Genomic DNA, 15,493 nt, shown 5'->3' with positions numbered 1-15,493 from the left:
AGGGCGGGCCGGCGGCTGCGTGCGCAGGGCGGGCACCCAGCCCGGCCCGGCCCAGCCCGGCCGGCAGCCGTGCCCGGAGGCGAGCCGTGCCGTGCCGTGCTCCGAGCCGAGCCGTGCCGTGCCGGGAGCCGTTGGCCGTGCCCGCAGCCGTGGCCATGGGGCGCCCGGCCGGGCTCGGGGGCGCCGCGGCCGCCACGCTGCTCCTGGCGCTGCTGTGCTGCGGCTCCGCCGCCTCCGTGGCGTGGCTCGACCGCCCGGCCGGGCGCAATGACAGACCCATCATCGGTAAGGGGCCGGGGGGCCGCGCACCTGCCTGGCCAAAGGGGAGCGTCCCACGGAGCCGAGGCTGGGCTAGAGCTGGTGTAAGCAGCGTTAGGCTGTTTCTCTAGAAGTCAGGCTTGCTTGAGAGATGTTACAGTGCCGAGCAGTCATAGCAGGGAAGCCGAGTCTTAGTCAGATAATTGTGTTTGTGTGGTACCTTGTGACGGGGCGCCGGAATTGATGCCCCGTTGTCTCGGTGCCTGCAGCTCCTCTGGGCAGTGAATGCATCGCTGCTAGCTGGTATGTAGGAAATGGGAGCTTAATTAATTAATAGGAGCGTGGGTCTTAGGAGGAGCGGCTGAGGAACCTGGCGTGGTGTGGGCAGGAGAAGAGAAGGCTCCGGTGTGACCTTATCGGTCTTTACCATTGCCTGAAAGGCGGCTGGAGCCAGGTGGGGGTCGGGCTCTTCTCGGCGACTAGCAATAGGACAAGAGACACTCTTAAGCTACCTAGGGGAGGTTTAGGTTAGACATTAGGAACAATTTCCTCACAGAAGGGGTGATTAGATACTGTAATGGACTACCCAGGGAGGTGGTGGGGTCACCGTCCTTGGAGGCATCTAAGGAAGAACTGGACATGGCGCTTGTTTCATGGTCTGGTTGGCACGGTGGAGTTCATTTGTAGGTTGGATTTGATGATCTCAAAGGTCTTTTCCAAGCTAATAGATTCAGTGATTTTGTGACTTTTCTTTCATTGTGTAGCATTTGCCATGTGTATGGTGCTAATTTTCTTCCTTGGGCTCTTCAGGGATATTGTCACAGGAATGTCACTTTAATGAATACCAGCAATTTGGAAGATCTTATATTGCGGCTTCGTATGTGAAATTTGTGGAATCTGCCGGTGCTCGAGCTGTGCCTATAAGGTACATTTTTTTAATCCTTTGGAGTGGATAATAATTGCATGATGTAAGGTATGATTTTAGAGGCACAGAAAGTACTTCTGCTGCTTTTCTGAGTGTTTTTTGCTCCTCAAAGATGATTTGAAGATGCCACAATTCTCAGAGTTCCAGAAATCAGAATAAAAGCAGAGTGGAAAATATACTTTTTAATACTTCTACTTATGTTGCTAGTCTCTCTTTGAAAAGTTCTATTTTTTTTTTAATCAGTAAAATTGCCTTCTGTAGTTTGCATGCATGGTTTTTGAAGTTAGCTATATTCAGTGTACTGTGTAGTGCCCCACAAACAGACACAAATACCTAGATACACAGGTGTAGATACCTTTCTTTTCACCTTTTGTAGCCCTGGAATTCAGGGAATGAAGGAAGGCTGTCAGTACTCCTTTCAGAAAACAAGGTCCAGTTCTGTTCAAACTATGAGTCACTATCTTGTATTTTGGTTGTTTGGTGGAAAGTTAGCAGAGTAAGTAACAGCAGACAGTACTTCATATCAATGCTGAGCTATAAAATATTAAATGCACTGAAACCAGATGGTAAAATTATAAATTTCCATACTTAAAAATAATACTAATACAACTGCAGAAAAACAAAATAGCATGTATCTGCACAGTCCAATAAAAGCACCACTCAAGTGCCATAATTAGAAGCCAGCATTCCTCATGTAGCTGCTGGAGCTTTCAGAATGTTTGCTGACCAGAAGCTTCACTGCTGAATAGATGCTTCTAATTCTGGCAATTAAGTTACTTGCAGCAAAGCTGAACACTTTCACTTACACCCAGCTTATCACACCTCTGCAGAAGTGTGGCCATCTGTGCTGGTTTTGGCTGGGCTAGAGTTAATTTTCTTCACAGTAGCTAGTGTGGGGGTGTGTTTTGGATTTGTGCTGAACACAGGGTTGATAATATAGAGGTGTTTTTGTTATCGCTGAGCAGGGCTTACACAGAGCCAAGGCCTTTTCTGCTTTTCGTGCTGCCACGCTGGCAGGGAGGCTGGGGGTGCCTGGGCGTGACCCACTGTTTGCAGCTCTGCCCTTCTTGGGAATCAGTTGGAAACCGGAGTTGCCGGTCTGCAGGAAATAATAACCGTGCCATTGGTGTAAATAGTTCATTTTCCAGGTGTCTTGCAGAAGGGTCTCAGAGTACCTCATCAGGAACTCTATCTGACAGGGCCCTATTTTCGGTCTTGAGGATTGAGCTGTTTCTAGTGAAATGTTTCATTTGATTTGTGTCCATTTTACTCTGTTTAAAGCATGCCTTCTCCATATTTTCTGTCAGATATTTCTGTTCAACAGAGATGATATTTTTGCGGTCAAATGTATGTATGTAGTATGTATTCTATAATTATTTTTTTGGTGTTTCAGATTGAATCTTACTGATGAAGAATATGATAAAATCTTCCACTCTATTAATGGGTAAGTCTTGAGTACTGGTTTTCTGTTAAAAGGCATGATGGTTCTGTTTTTGAGCTCTGTTGTGTTCTCAAGAACATTGTCTTCCTACTCTCTTGAGAGGTTGTGCTGGACACTGCAGACATGAAAACATATTCTATGACACAGAATGCATTATTTCATCCAGTATTGGTGTGCTGCCTTTCCTTCCTTGAGGAACACATCAGATAATCTGCAGCAGTGCCAAGGCTCATCTTGGCATTCCCTCGTGCTTGTCTGCAGACAGGGAGAAGTGGTATTATAGTATGAGCAGTTTTGCAAGTGAGATACTCAACTTCCTCTTTGGTAATGTTTCTGTCTTCCTCAGTTCACCTGTCACCTTCATTTTGATGGTTAATAGCACTTGCTTAGTATGTCACCCCTGTTTCTACCCTTTCTTCTCTCTTTCAGTCCTTTTCATATCTTCTCTATTATAAAAGTTTCTAATTTCCAGTCTCTTCTACTCTTTTCTCCATGTGTGCTCTCTCTCTTGCCACTTGAATGTCTTGCCTGTTGTGATTCTGTGTCTTAGGTCTTTGTTAGAAAAACTTCCTGGTTTTCACGGACTCTATGGAAACTGGCCACCTCTCTGTTCTTCCTTATAAAATGTTGCATAATGTGATCTTGCCTAACAAATTTTATTGTAGACTAAACAAAGTCAAAACCTTTTATGTTTTTTTAGCCTTGTGCTGAAAGTGCACTTCAGAAGAGTGAAATCATCTGATGCTACACTTCACAGCCACGGTGGTGTGTGAGGCCAGAGCATGTGATTGGGCTGCTTGTAGTTATGAGAAGAGCATCTTAAACCATGCATACATTTGTTAAGCTTATGCATATAACTAGAATGTTAATCAGCATGAATAGACCTTGCAGATTTAGACCTTTGGCTGTCTGGGAAGTGCATTGTCCTCCTACATCAACATGCACTGGACACTAAGACTTGGGTCTTTGCAGTCTTGTGCTATAAGTGAGTGTAAGACAGTGATGCTTTTGTGTGCTGTGTTCTGTTGGGGACAAATTGAATAATTTCTTCCCTTTCTCATGGCTACCAGCTTCACTTTGGTTGTCAAAAGGGATTTCCACCAATGGGGTCTCTCATTGTTTCTACTTCACCACCTATATCAATGCAGAAGAAAATGTTTGGAAAGCAGATCCTCTTTCTTTATCCTTCTGTCCTTGCAGTCAGAAGTCAATTGAGTTTGTGTTATGTAGGTGAGTGAGGATGGTCTGTATTTCCTTCTGTGGCCCTCCACTATCATGTGTTGGCTTCCATGTTGAATCTGTGTGTAAATAACAAAAAGGAGCTCTGGAGGAAATGGCTTATATTCTGTGGAATATAAGAATAAGGAGGAGATACGTTGATCTTTCACATTGTTCTTTGAAGTTAGAAATTATTTACTATTAAATGCTACCTTCTTAAAATCATGAAATGTACTATATTAAAAACATAATTTTATGAATGTACTCCTGAGGTAGGAATTGAAATGCTCGGTGGAAATCATCAGCTCTAACCAGGCAGTGATACTGGAATACACGTAGTTGCATTTCAATCTGCTTATGACAATGTCAGGCCATTATCATTGCTCCTTAATGGGTTATTTCCTTTTTGCATTAGCAAAAATGACAATCAGTTTTACTAATTAGTATAGCCCAGGTTTTGGTTTGAACAGGTGGAGTGAATTTCCTACCTATTTCCAGGTAAAGATCACTGTATTTGTCTAATTAGATCTCTGAAGAAGCCTATAATCTGGCCTGTTTTGAAAATACCTTCAGCTGTATTAATTTTCAGTGTTGACACTGGGAGGTAAAGTTTTTTTGTATTTTTGTGACTACTACTTTTCCACCAAATACTTGGTGGGTTTTACGTGAACCTGTGCACGATTCACTTGCAAAAAAAACCCCAGCAAATATAAATGCATATTTGCTCTGCAAATGCTTGAGATCATTTGAGATGTTATTTATTCCTAACTGCATGTTATTATCTCACTGATTCAGATTGCCATTTTCAGAGCACAGACATGTAGAGAAAATCCTACACCTGTTTAGTAAAAAATTAACATTAATGGATATGACTTGAGTAAATCCAGTTGAGGTCCTGCACCAGTGGATTAAGGAATGCTCACACATCCAGTTTTGTTGGTTCTGCAGGAACTGTTCCAGTTACAGTCAGGAGAGGCTTCCTTTATTTCATGTTACTGTTTCTGATGGTACTTGATTATTTTCCAGGTCATCATGTGTCCATGTGAATTCTCTGCCTGACTGTGCTGAAAGTTTTTCTTTTCTGGTCTTTTTTTGGGTTTGGGGAGCCACACAGGGAATTGCCATTCCTGATTATATTTTGTTGTGGAAAAAGCTTGTGCACTTTTTTAATGAAATTGTCCCTGAGATTGTCTTCCTTAGCTCTGTGGGATCCTGTGTGACCAAAGGTTATGGTCAAATGTACTTTTCTTCCTTTTTGATAGTAACTTTTTGATCTTTGCTGTCTCAAATAAGAAGGTCACTATGCCAGGGCCACAATTCTATTTTTCTGAAACTGGACAGAATGAATTGAGATTTGGGCTGGAATTTTGAAGTGGTAGTGAGAGCCAGCTGAGAGTCAGGATAGGAAATGAGAGTCATGGCTTGCTACCCTTTTGTATACCAGCTGAAATCTGTGTGTTTTATGTATTTTCTGTTTACTTTCTTCTTCCATATGTTCTATTAGGTTTGATCTATACTTTGTGATACAGTAACCCTTCTTCAGTGGAAGAACAGTATGATTAAGTTAAATACTGAAACACCTAAATTTAGCTGTCTGCCTGTGCACTAGCTGTCCAAACTCACATAATTAATGGAATTCTAGTCAGTGCAGCCAGTGGAGCTGACAGGGCTGTTCAACCTACCCAGTGCTCAAGTGTCTGCTCTGGAATATCTATTTGAATCTCTGGTGACTCTCCTGACTAGATCCCTGCTGTCCATAATGGGAGCTTAGGTGCCTGTCTGTAGATTTCTGAAACCTAGACCTAAAGAATACCCTTAAAACAATCTGACATTTCTCTGTGTACATTGTCCAAGTTTTGGGTTGATCACTGTTACTAATCATATTCTTGGATGTTGCCTTTCAGGCTACTTCTTCCAGGAGGTGGTGTGGATCTTAGGACTTCAGAGTATTCAAGGGTTGCTAAGATGTTTTACCTCAAGGCCTTGGAGGTAATTACTGAGGAGCTGTTGGTTCTTGTTATTATCACTGTTCAGAGATCAAAATGACAGGTTCATATTTTTCATAGTTTTGCACTGTTATTCAGTGGGTTAACTGTAGGCCTGAAAATACGTAGCTTATTTCTTGCTTCTGCATAAAACTTCAGCATTAAGATTCAGATTTGTGACACCCACGCCTGTTTTACGCTGTGTTATGATCTTAAACTCCTAAGTTCTTCAGGTGAGAATGGTATTGTTAGTTCATTGTACCTGAGGCTTTATGACTCTGTGTAAACTTGGCTATGAGGAATTGCTCTTCCACCTCTGCTGCTGACTTTCCAACAGCAGGCAGGGAAAGTGCAGCAGTGGCATTCACAGGACCAGTCAGCTGCTGCAATTCTGTAATTGAGCTCCCTTTACTCTTCAGTCCCTTTTGTCTGTCTTTATTTGTAGTGAGTCTTGCAAAGACTGTCTCAGTTTTATGTGAGATGATTTTATTTGTCTTTCTGGAACTGCTCACTGTGTGAACTGCAGCCTGTGCCTTGGTATGCAGCACTGGGGCAAGGGTTTCTTGTGGTTTGTTGTACAGTTAGGAAATTATGTTGACATTTCACAATGATGAACTGAATTGCCTGTGTCACTTTACAATCAGAGAGACAGGTTTATTAGCTGATATATGTACTACTAGTGACTGAGAGACACAAAATATTATTCAGTTCATCCTAGGTAACCCTTTATAACAAAGGATGGTTTTTCCTTGCTGTTTGTGATAATTCTGTGTTTGATATTCATCTTTCAAATCTTAATTACTATAAAATATTTCTAGTTTTACTTATGTAAGGTAAGCTGCAGTAGTCAAGAGTATCTTTACAAGTACAGAATGACTGAATTTTATCTTTTTCTAAAACATGACGGGTCTTTTTCATCATCTTTTTCATTTTTCATTTGCAAATGTTCACAATGAGAAATTACTTTGATCTGTCTCTGCTTTAATATGAATAGAGGATATGAAATGCTAATCTCCATTCAAGTCCATAAAATTTTACTACTTTGGCAAAAATCTAAATGAAATACTATTTCTCAGCTCTTAAATTGGTTTTTAAAATGTGATGTCTGGAGTTGTTTAATACATGCTTAGCCTCCAGGCCCTAGTCTATTTTAAAAAATAAGTGGGGGGGGGGGGGCACAAAATCTTTGTTTCAGTTGTAATTAGTTTTAAACTTCAGTTTATTTTTTGCCTTCAATAGTTTTAGTCCTCACTTGCAACTCCAATGTCTGTTTTTCATGTAAGGTCTGTCTCATTATACATTAATGGTGGTCATGAAGACTCTGCAGCACTATCAGCCTTTTTTCTGTACATCTTCCTTGCTTTGCTGTGACAAGAAGTATTTCTGTGAGCTTTTATTACCATACTGTCAATAATGCAGTAGGGGAGCGTTATTATTCTGACCCTGTCATTTTAGCTTTCTCAAAAATGGCTTTGAGCAGCAGTTCTTTGGGGGTGGTGAGTGTGTTGTGGTATGCATAACTTTAAAATGTTTAGAAACAAGTTAAGAAAAACTAGTCAGATTTCACAAAAACAGGAGTTCTGAAACATCCCAGTCTCCAACATATGCTTACTATCAAGTGTAAACCATTTAAAAATGCAGATTTCCACTGCATGTATGCACCATGCTTAATTAGGTCACAAGAAACTAGTTGTGTTCTTGAGTTTTTTGCTTTCTTTTCCTCCTTTATGCTTTTTTTCATATTGCTTCCACACTGGCCTGCCAACTTTTATTATTTTGAAAATGATTGCCACTTTTTAATGTTGCTTAAATGTACATTTTTTCTTTTTGGAATACAGGTCTAAACCTGCTAGTTAAACAATCCTATAGGTATGTCATATAAGACCACAGCTATGCCAGTAGTAGGATTCATGTTTTTTTTATAGTTGGGTGGGCACAGACATTACAAAGGTCCCTTGCTGTGTGACCATAGTGTGCTTTGGAGAACAGTTTGAATTGTAATGAGCACTCTTTCCCTCAGGATGGTGACAGACTCTTCTGTGTCCCTTCTAATGATTGATTTTTTTAGAGAAATGTTGCCATTTTGTGGTTTCTGTTTAGGCTGCTCTCAAAATGACTTGTAGAACAGAACAGTCAAATCAGTATCCGCAGTATTAGGCTCAGTTTGCTGCTTCAAAACTCATATATATCCTTTAGCCTTCATATATTGTCACCTACACAAAATCAAGTAAAAAGAGTAGAAAGTTCTTGTCAATCTCTTTTCTGTAGATTTTCATTACTGTTTCCTTATGTCATTGCTTTTGTTTTGTAGGCTAATGATCAAGGAGATTATTTCCCAATCTGGGGAACATGTCTTGGACATGAAGAGCTTACATATCTCACAAGTGGTGAAATTTTACTTGTTCACACCAAGACAAATGGTTTTTCACTTCCTCTGAACTTTACCTCAGGTGAAAAATTCATTACATATCATGTCTGAGTTTTGGTAAGAGGTGTTGTGTTTTTTTCATGATAAATATTATGGGTGAATGTTTGTGAGGTTCCTGCTGGTTATGTTCTGTTAAATTCTTTGTTATTAAGTTGCATTGACTATTTTTGTAAAGTTAGTGCAGCTGTCACTTCTTAAGTAGAGGAATGAGCACAAGCCATTTGAAACCAACAGCAGTCAGCAAAAACTAAAGTTGTGGCTCTTTGAGTCATTTGAAAATTCAGACCTACAAAGTAATGTTTGCTTTTTGTTACCAAGTTCACAAAATTCACAAGTTCAAAACCTACTAAGCTTGGAGAGCAGGTGATTTTAAATTTTTTGAAATCACCTCTTTCCTCATGATGAATAGTAGCATTACTATTGAACAATAATTGAAATCACAGAGATTCCTTGAGATAGAGCTGTGACACTTAGCAGCACTGATAAAGTGTGGCTTCTGTTGATGCTTTATCCTTTGTGAGTAATTAAAACAAAATGTAGCATTCAAAACTTCTGTCACTTGTGCTCATTGTGAGTGGAAAGGCCCCTGAAATGAGTGTCAAAGAATGGTGCTTATTTTTTTCTCTCTCTCAGTGAGAACTTTGGATCCTCTCTGGGTCAAGACCGGTAGACAGTGATAACAGCATATTGGAAATCTGTTGTAGCTATTTCACTGAGATTTGTTGCAGGATATTCTAAAATTATCAAGATTTACTGCTGAAAAAGTTTAATATGGCATTTTATTAATTGTCTTCTGTCTGTATAACTCCATCTGAGACTAGTTTCGGTAATAGAAAATACTTTTGTTTTCTTTGTAATAGCTGCAAAAGACAGTAGAATGTTCAGGAATTTTCCTGATGATGTGTTATACGCCCTTGCTACCGAGCCATTGACATCAAACTTTCATGTATGGAGCCTCTCCATGGAGGTATTTGATCTTTTTATTTCCTGCATACAAACTTCTTTTTTTTTGTTGTTAGAACTAGAAATAAATAAGCAAATAACACCTTTTCCCTCTTCCCCCTCTCCCTGTCATAGAATTTCACCAATAATGAAAAGCTTCGTAATTTCTATAAAGTTCTGACCACTAACACTGATGATGAAGTGGAGTTTATATCTACCATGGAAGGTAAGGGAATTAATTTCCTTTGGAAACTGTGACTGTAACAACCTAGTTCTTTAGGGCTGTTGTGGCATGGATGTGAATTGGTATTGCAAGTTGTTCAAATAGCAGGGTTAGCATCAGCCCCGTCAGCGCTCTGGCTGTGAGGAGCTTTTCTGTTTGCAGGGATATTTTATCTTTTGAGTACTGTGAGCCTTACTACTCCTCCCACCCACCATCCCCCTTTCAGATACGGTGTTACAGGTTAGCACTGGTGTGTTTGAGCGCTGTGCTGTGAGCTGCACAGCTCTTGTGCTGCAGTAGTTGGATCCCTGCACAGTGCCTCTGTCGAGCCGTGCCTGCCAGCTGCCTGCTTGGGCTGGCATTTCCCTGGTGCTCTCTGTTTGCTGTATGGGAAAAGCACTCCAGGCTGCTGAGGGAGCAGCAATATCCCTCATTACCTTAGCAACAATGCTGGTAATTGTCCTCCTCCAAAAGCCTTTTGCATGACTTGTTTTGTCTGTTTTGCACTGGGCTTGCCCGTCTCAGGAAACAAGTTAGCTCTTCAGGGAGTATTTTATTTTCATGAGTGCATCACTAGCAGCCCTGTCATAGGACCCAGCTGTCACCAATGGGATTCTTCTGTGTGGCATCCTGGCTGGCCTCCAAAAGAGAAGAATAGCTCTTTGATCAGCAAACCTGATTAGGCTAATGACAGGCATCACCGTGCCTGCAAGCAGTTTATCACAGAGCAGCTATCAGCTGCTGTGCCATGCCGCTATTCCCTGGAAGAGAGCTAAGGACTGACTCCCCCAGAATGTATCAGGCCTGGGAGCTGCCCTGGATTGACTGGGCCTTCAAGGAGATATGAAGACTTGGATCTTTCCCATGGAGCTGGCATCGTGTATGGCTGGGAATGCTGTGTGATGCTGGCAAGAAGATAGGAAGCTTTGAGAGTGATATACTTCAAACATTATTTTTGAGTGTGTATATACATTAATTATGAAATGAGTAATCAAAAAAATTATGTACAAATATTTTCTTGTGTGAAGTGAGACCCTTCTTTTACTGTATCTCTTTTCCTTCAGTTCTACTATGACTTTAACAGTGTTTCAACTTGCTGTTTAAGCTTTTGTGAAACTGTTAATAAGATATATTTGTAGCTTATCCTCTGAGTCTACTTTGCAGTAAGATTAATTACATGATTCTTAAGGCACACATCTTTACAAACTTTGTGTTTTGTTGTAGCATACAAATATCCAATTTATGGCATGCAATGGCATCCAGAGAAAAACCCTTTTGAGTGGAAGGATTCTCCAGGCATTCCACATTCTCCATCTGCTGTAAAAGCAGCATATTATATGGCTGATTTCTTCGTTAATGAAGGTAAAAAGTTTATTATCTATAAATGTGGGGGGTGAGAGTGAAGCATTACTGAAAAACTTAGAAGATGACAGATTTCTTTTTCAGCTGTCAAAGTTCAGTACCTCGTAGTGCTTTCTGAGAAGATTATTCTGCAAGCTTTATAGGCTTATAAAACACCAAAGGATACTAGAAATAGAATGGCTTAGTGAAAGTAACATCAAAAGGCCAAGCATTCCACAAACTCTTTTCACTAGGCTGGCTCTAAAACATTGTTCTATGACTTCCTACCATTTCAAAATATCCCTGTAACATTTTGGCCTTTCTTGCACAAAGACAATAAACAAAAAAAGTACTCCATTCTCAATTCCAGTGGCTTCTTCAGTTCCAAACTGCCTTGAAGTCATTCAGTGTGTTCTCAGTTTTGCTTGCAAAATGCATACACCAGGACTATAAATAGGTCTTAGACAGTATGGATGTGTCAGAGGGGTGCAATATGTGCCCTACAGTTGTGTTCTATAGACAGCACAAGGAGTTTTTGAATTTTACAGAGCTGCTAATTTTTTTTTGGTGTTTATACTCTTAAGAATCTGGGAGTAACTAATGCATAACATTTTGATAGTTTATGACACTTCCCATCTGTTTGTTACAAATAAGCAGGATATAAACAGAGGAGTGTTTGAAGGAACCAAACTTTATTCCTTAATTTATCCCTACTAAATAATTCTGCTGGACTATTTTATGAAATTGTCTTACCTCCTTGATGGGGACTATGAAGAACATAATAATTAAGCTGGTTGAGTTTGGTCTCTAGACTTGATCTCAGATCAAAAGAGTCAACTTAATGAAGAAATAGATAGTGATGTAAAAAATGCAGTTTGTGCTGACCTGATCAGTAAGAGCGTAGAAATAAAATTTGCATTTCATACAAATTCAAGGTGCTTTTTGGCATAAATTAGTCCTATTCCTCTTTGTGAAAATGTTACAAAACCATTTTCATATGGACCCTAGGGCCAGGCAGAATTGGGCTTCTGGGCAGCCTGGTCTAGTGGAATGTGTCTCTGCCCATGGCAGGGGGATTGGAACAAGATGATCTGTAAGGTCCCTTCCAACCCAGGCCATTCTATGAGATGGCAGACTATGATAAAAACAAGGGGGAAAACAGGAGAAAATAGAGTGTGAGTCTGATTTTAATGTTGTGGTCTAATACTAGAATGCAGTGTGTTCTCTGGCATTGTTTGCTACTTGCTCGAGTGTCTGTCTGCAGACTGTACTCCCAATAGAAGCTTGCTCAGGCCATCACCCAAGTTAAGTGGGGCACCACAAGTGCCAGCTCTGCCTGTAAATCCAGTTGAGGCACACTGCCTGTGAGTTCTGTTACTCAGGTAGGTGTGCACAGCCAAGGAGCCTGTGCAGAGTCCCACACAGATGTGTCACTAGCTTTTGGATCTACTCACCTACAATTGTGGTAGAGCAAACTTTCTTCAGCCAGCGTTGTCCACCCCCATCTCTTCTACCAAATCCTAAATTACTCTTCATGGCCTCCCCAGTCTTTTGGGGAGGTACTGAGGCATTAGCTGATCTACTGAGTACTTCATATCATAACTTTGCAATGAGTAATTGGCATTTTTAGCTAGTGTAGGGCAGAATATCTTCCCTAACTTTGAAAATAAACCACAAGATGAAAAATGTAAACTGTTTTCAGCCGGTAAAAATACACTCGTGTGTGATCACTTAGTAACTAAACCATTCTACTGAAATACCATTTTTATATCCATCCATCATTAATTTTAACTTCTGTAGAGTTGCCAGCTTGATAAACCAGGTGAGAATTCAATTTTATTGTCCTCATCAGCACAGTCCATGCAGCTTTCAGTAGGCTGATAGTCTGATGTATTTCTTTCAGAGTTAAAGGTTTTTCTGGTAGATACTGCCAATATCTCATGGATAAATATTTTTACTATCTTGACTTTAAATTCCCCCTCTCCAGTTATAAAAAATCTGCTATAACCAGCTTTCTGAGAATGTATCTTCACAGTTCTTCATGTACAAGCTACAGTAATCCCATTTGTTGCTGTGCTACACAGAATAACTTAGTTTGCCAAGATAAATATTGTTGAGGAGGATAACATTAAAATAATCTGTACTTTTGCAATGTTTTACAGCCAGGAAGAGCATGCACCATTTCTCCAGCGAAGAAGAGGAAGCAAAAGAATTGATCTATAATTATAATCCAGTTTATACAGGACCATTTTCTGCATTTCAGCAAACCTATTTTTTTGATTGAGGATCTTGTCAAAGGTGCAGTGATGTTATTTATAAATAAATGATTTGCCAGCATTGTGTAATTAAGCTGATATCATGACAGAAAGGTAGAACAGATTTCTTTTACAATGATGTATTCTGTGTATCTTCTGCACTATTGAAACATTAATATATAAATTTACATTCAATAACATAATAATCATCTTGGATCATGCTTTAAGGCAAGCTACAGAAAAATGTATTTTTCTTCCAGGAAAGAGGACTTGACTATGTTTATAAACTTTGAAGTAATCACCTTTGGTATAAGGAAAAGCTTTCATATATTTTGAAATATGAGACTTATCTTAGTAAAATGTTGTGGACTATGATAGCACTAGACTCTTAGATACATTGTGTAGTAAAATCCTGTCCTTTTCAAATGATTTGGCAAATGAGACTCTTAGATTTGTCATAGATAAGTGTATGCAGCCAAGTTCTTGACAGGGACTCCTTTGTCATTTCAAAAACTGACCAAAATAGTAAGTCATAGTAGCAAACAGATTTTTTTTGCCTAAGAAGTGCATTATGTCGCATTTGTGAAATTTTCTCTTGTACATTGAGCATTATTTGGAGTCCTTATACCTTGTGAGGCCTTCATATCACAAATACCATATAAAATAAGTAAGTTTGGAGGGAATAGTTCAGTGCTGATTCCACTTTCAGTTCTTTTCAGTTCAGTTTTATACATCCTCCAAGAATTAATCTTGGAGTAACTGGAGACTCCAGATATGAGATGCAGACACTTTGTATTTAAAAGAATGTAAACTTAATTTTTCTCTAAGGTGTCTGACTTTTCCCATAGCTGAGTAGAATTTTCACTTGAAGTCAAGAGGTAGTTTGCCACTGTATTAGTAAACAAGTTAGTTTCTTTCTGTCTTGTTTAATAGTTCTGTGCAGCTAGAATAAAACAGCAGATGAATGTATATGAGCAACCTTTTAAAGGTGACACAATGTGATAATGGCAGTTGCATGCAATACACCTACACTGTTTTCTCTCTGCTTTGCTCCAGAGCTGGTGAAAATTTTGTTCAGTGGTTTTGTGTGTTGTCCAAAAAGGAACTAAGATTAGACAATCAAATGTAATTCTCCTCTCCAGCACAGCTTCCAAACTCTTGCTAACATTGACAAGGATTTGGAGTTTATGAAGAATTCAGGTTTATAAACTTCAGCTCTGTTTTGTAGAACTTAATACTCTCAGGTACCATATCTGAATAAGTCTGGTAAGTTTCTCAGGTTTTTCAAGTAAAACACTCTCTAACTTGTTCTTTATCATGAAACAACTGCATAACAGAATGTGAAATGCATCAGTTAGAAAAAAACTATGAGGAAACATTAGCTGTAACCAGCAGAAAAATACTTCTAGGTAATTACAAGCTTAAACATGAGATATTTTTACATTTGTCATATCAGCCAACTTAGTAAATGGTTATCTTTTCTTGCAAGGGAAATGTCTGCAATGGTAGTAGTTAGTTCCTAAATGTGTAACTATAAAGAGTATTATGTGTAATATGATGAGAGAAGTTTATATATGATGAATTTATATAATGTATCTTTCCTTTATACGCTTTCTCTTGTAAAGCCTTATTTGATGATATGCATGATTTTCCCGTCATACATGGAATAAACTTTCTTTCAAGCAGACTTGTATTTTTGTCATCTTTTAGATACCACTGATGAAGCACTGACAACAGTCATTGTTTTCTTGTTTCCATCTGTGATAGTCATGAGTCAGGAGGTTACAGCCTGTATCTGCCTTGTGTGGTCGTGCAGCAAGTCAGGGTCAGGATGAGTGAGTGAGTGAGTGATCCATGTCCTGCCTGGCACAGACATGCCCAGAGCACAGGTACCCTTGCACAGGGCTTGAGCTTAAGTGCACTTTAATGTTGTTGGCTGAAACAGACAGGAGCTTTCAAGAAGGCTTCCCACAGATCTCTCACAGAGCAGGGTCACCCCAGGGGCTGTGTCAGACCTTGCTCAACACAGGCAGCCAAACCCCCACGAAAGTGGGAAGGAGCTGCAGCACTCTCTGGGCTCTGAAAGCTGTAAGCAAAGAAATTTCTGTCTATTCCTTATAATACCCAATATCTTCCATCATGTTCTGCAGCCAGAAACTGCAGAAACCCAGAGTTGTCTAGGAGTCACCTAACAATGAGTTTAAAATTTTGTTTTAAGGAAGCCCTCCCCTCTGCTCTGTGTTGTATAATTTAGTTTTTCATTGCACAGACAGAACTCCTAACACAGTTTTTAGAAATGCTGGGGAGAGTAGGAGAGCCTGTGACCATACTCACAGCTTATTGAGCCTGGTGTATGAGCCTAACCAACTTGCTTGTTGCTGTGTTGGAAGAACATCCACTGATCAGCAAGGTAACCCTAACACATGTCTTGCAGACCATATTAAATCATCTCTAAGAAAGAAAAGTTTGAAATAGTT

At 39.8% G+C, this 15,493-nt stretch overlaps 1 protein-coding gene across 1 annotated transcript; it reads left to right on the top strand.

Moving 5' to 3' along the window:
• The first annotated feature begins 155 nt into the window (after positions 1-155).
• Positions 156-14,703, top strand: GGH (gamma-glutamyl hydrolase). Its single transcript, XM_058034612.1, has 9 exons — positions 156-285; positions 1,069-1,183; positions 2,577-2,627; positions 5,747-5,831; positions 8,139-8,277; positions 9,116-9,222; positions 9,333-9,423; positions 10,645-10,782; positions 12,924-14,703. The coding sequence occupies exons 1-9, from the start codon at positions 156-158 to the stop codon at positions 13,043-13,045; spliced, it is 978 nt and encodes a 325-aa protein (XP_057890595.1). The 3' UTR covers positions 13,046-14,703.
• Positions 14,704-15,493: the final 790 nt, after the last annotated feature.

Source organism: Melospiza georgiana, chromosome 1 (genome assembly GCF_028018845.1).
Source record: "Melospiza georgiana isolate bMelGeo1 chromosome 1, bMelGeo1.pri, whole genome shotgun sequence".
Lineage (NCBI taxonomy): Eukaryota > Metazoa > Chordata > Aves > Passeriformes > Passerellidae > Melospiza > Melospiza georgiana.
Note: the sequence above shows the minus strand (reverse complement) of the source record. Positions and strands in the feature narration are given on the sequence as shown.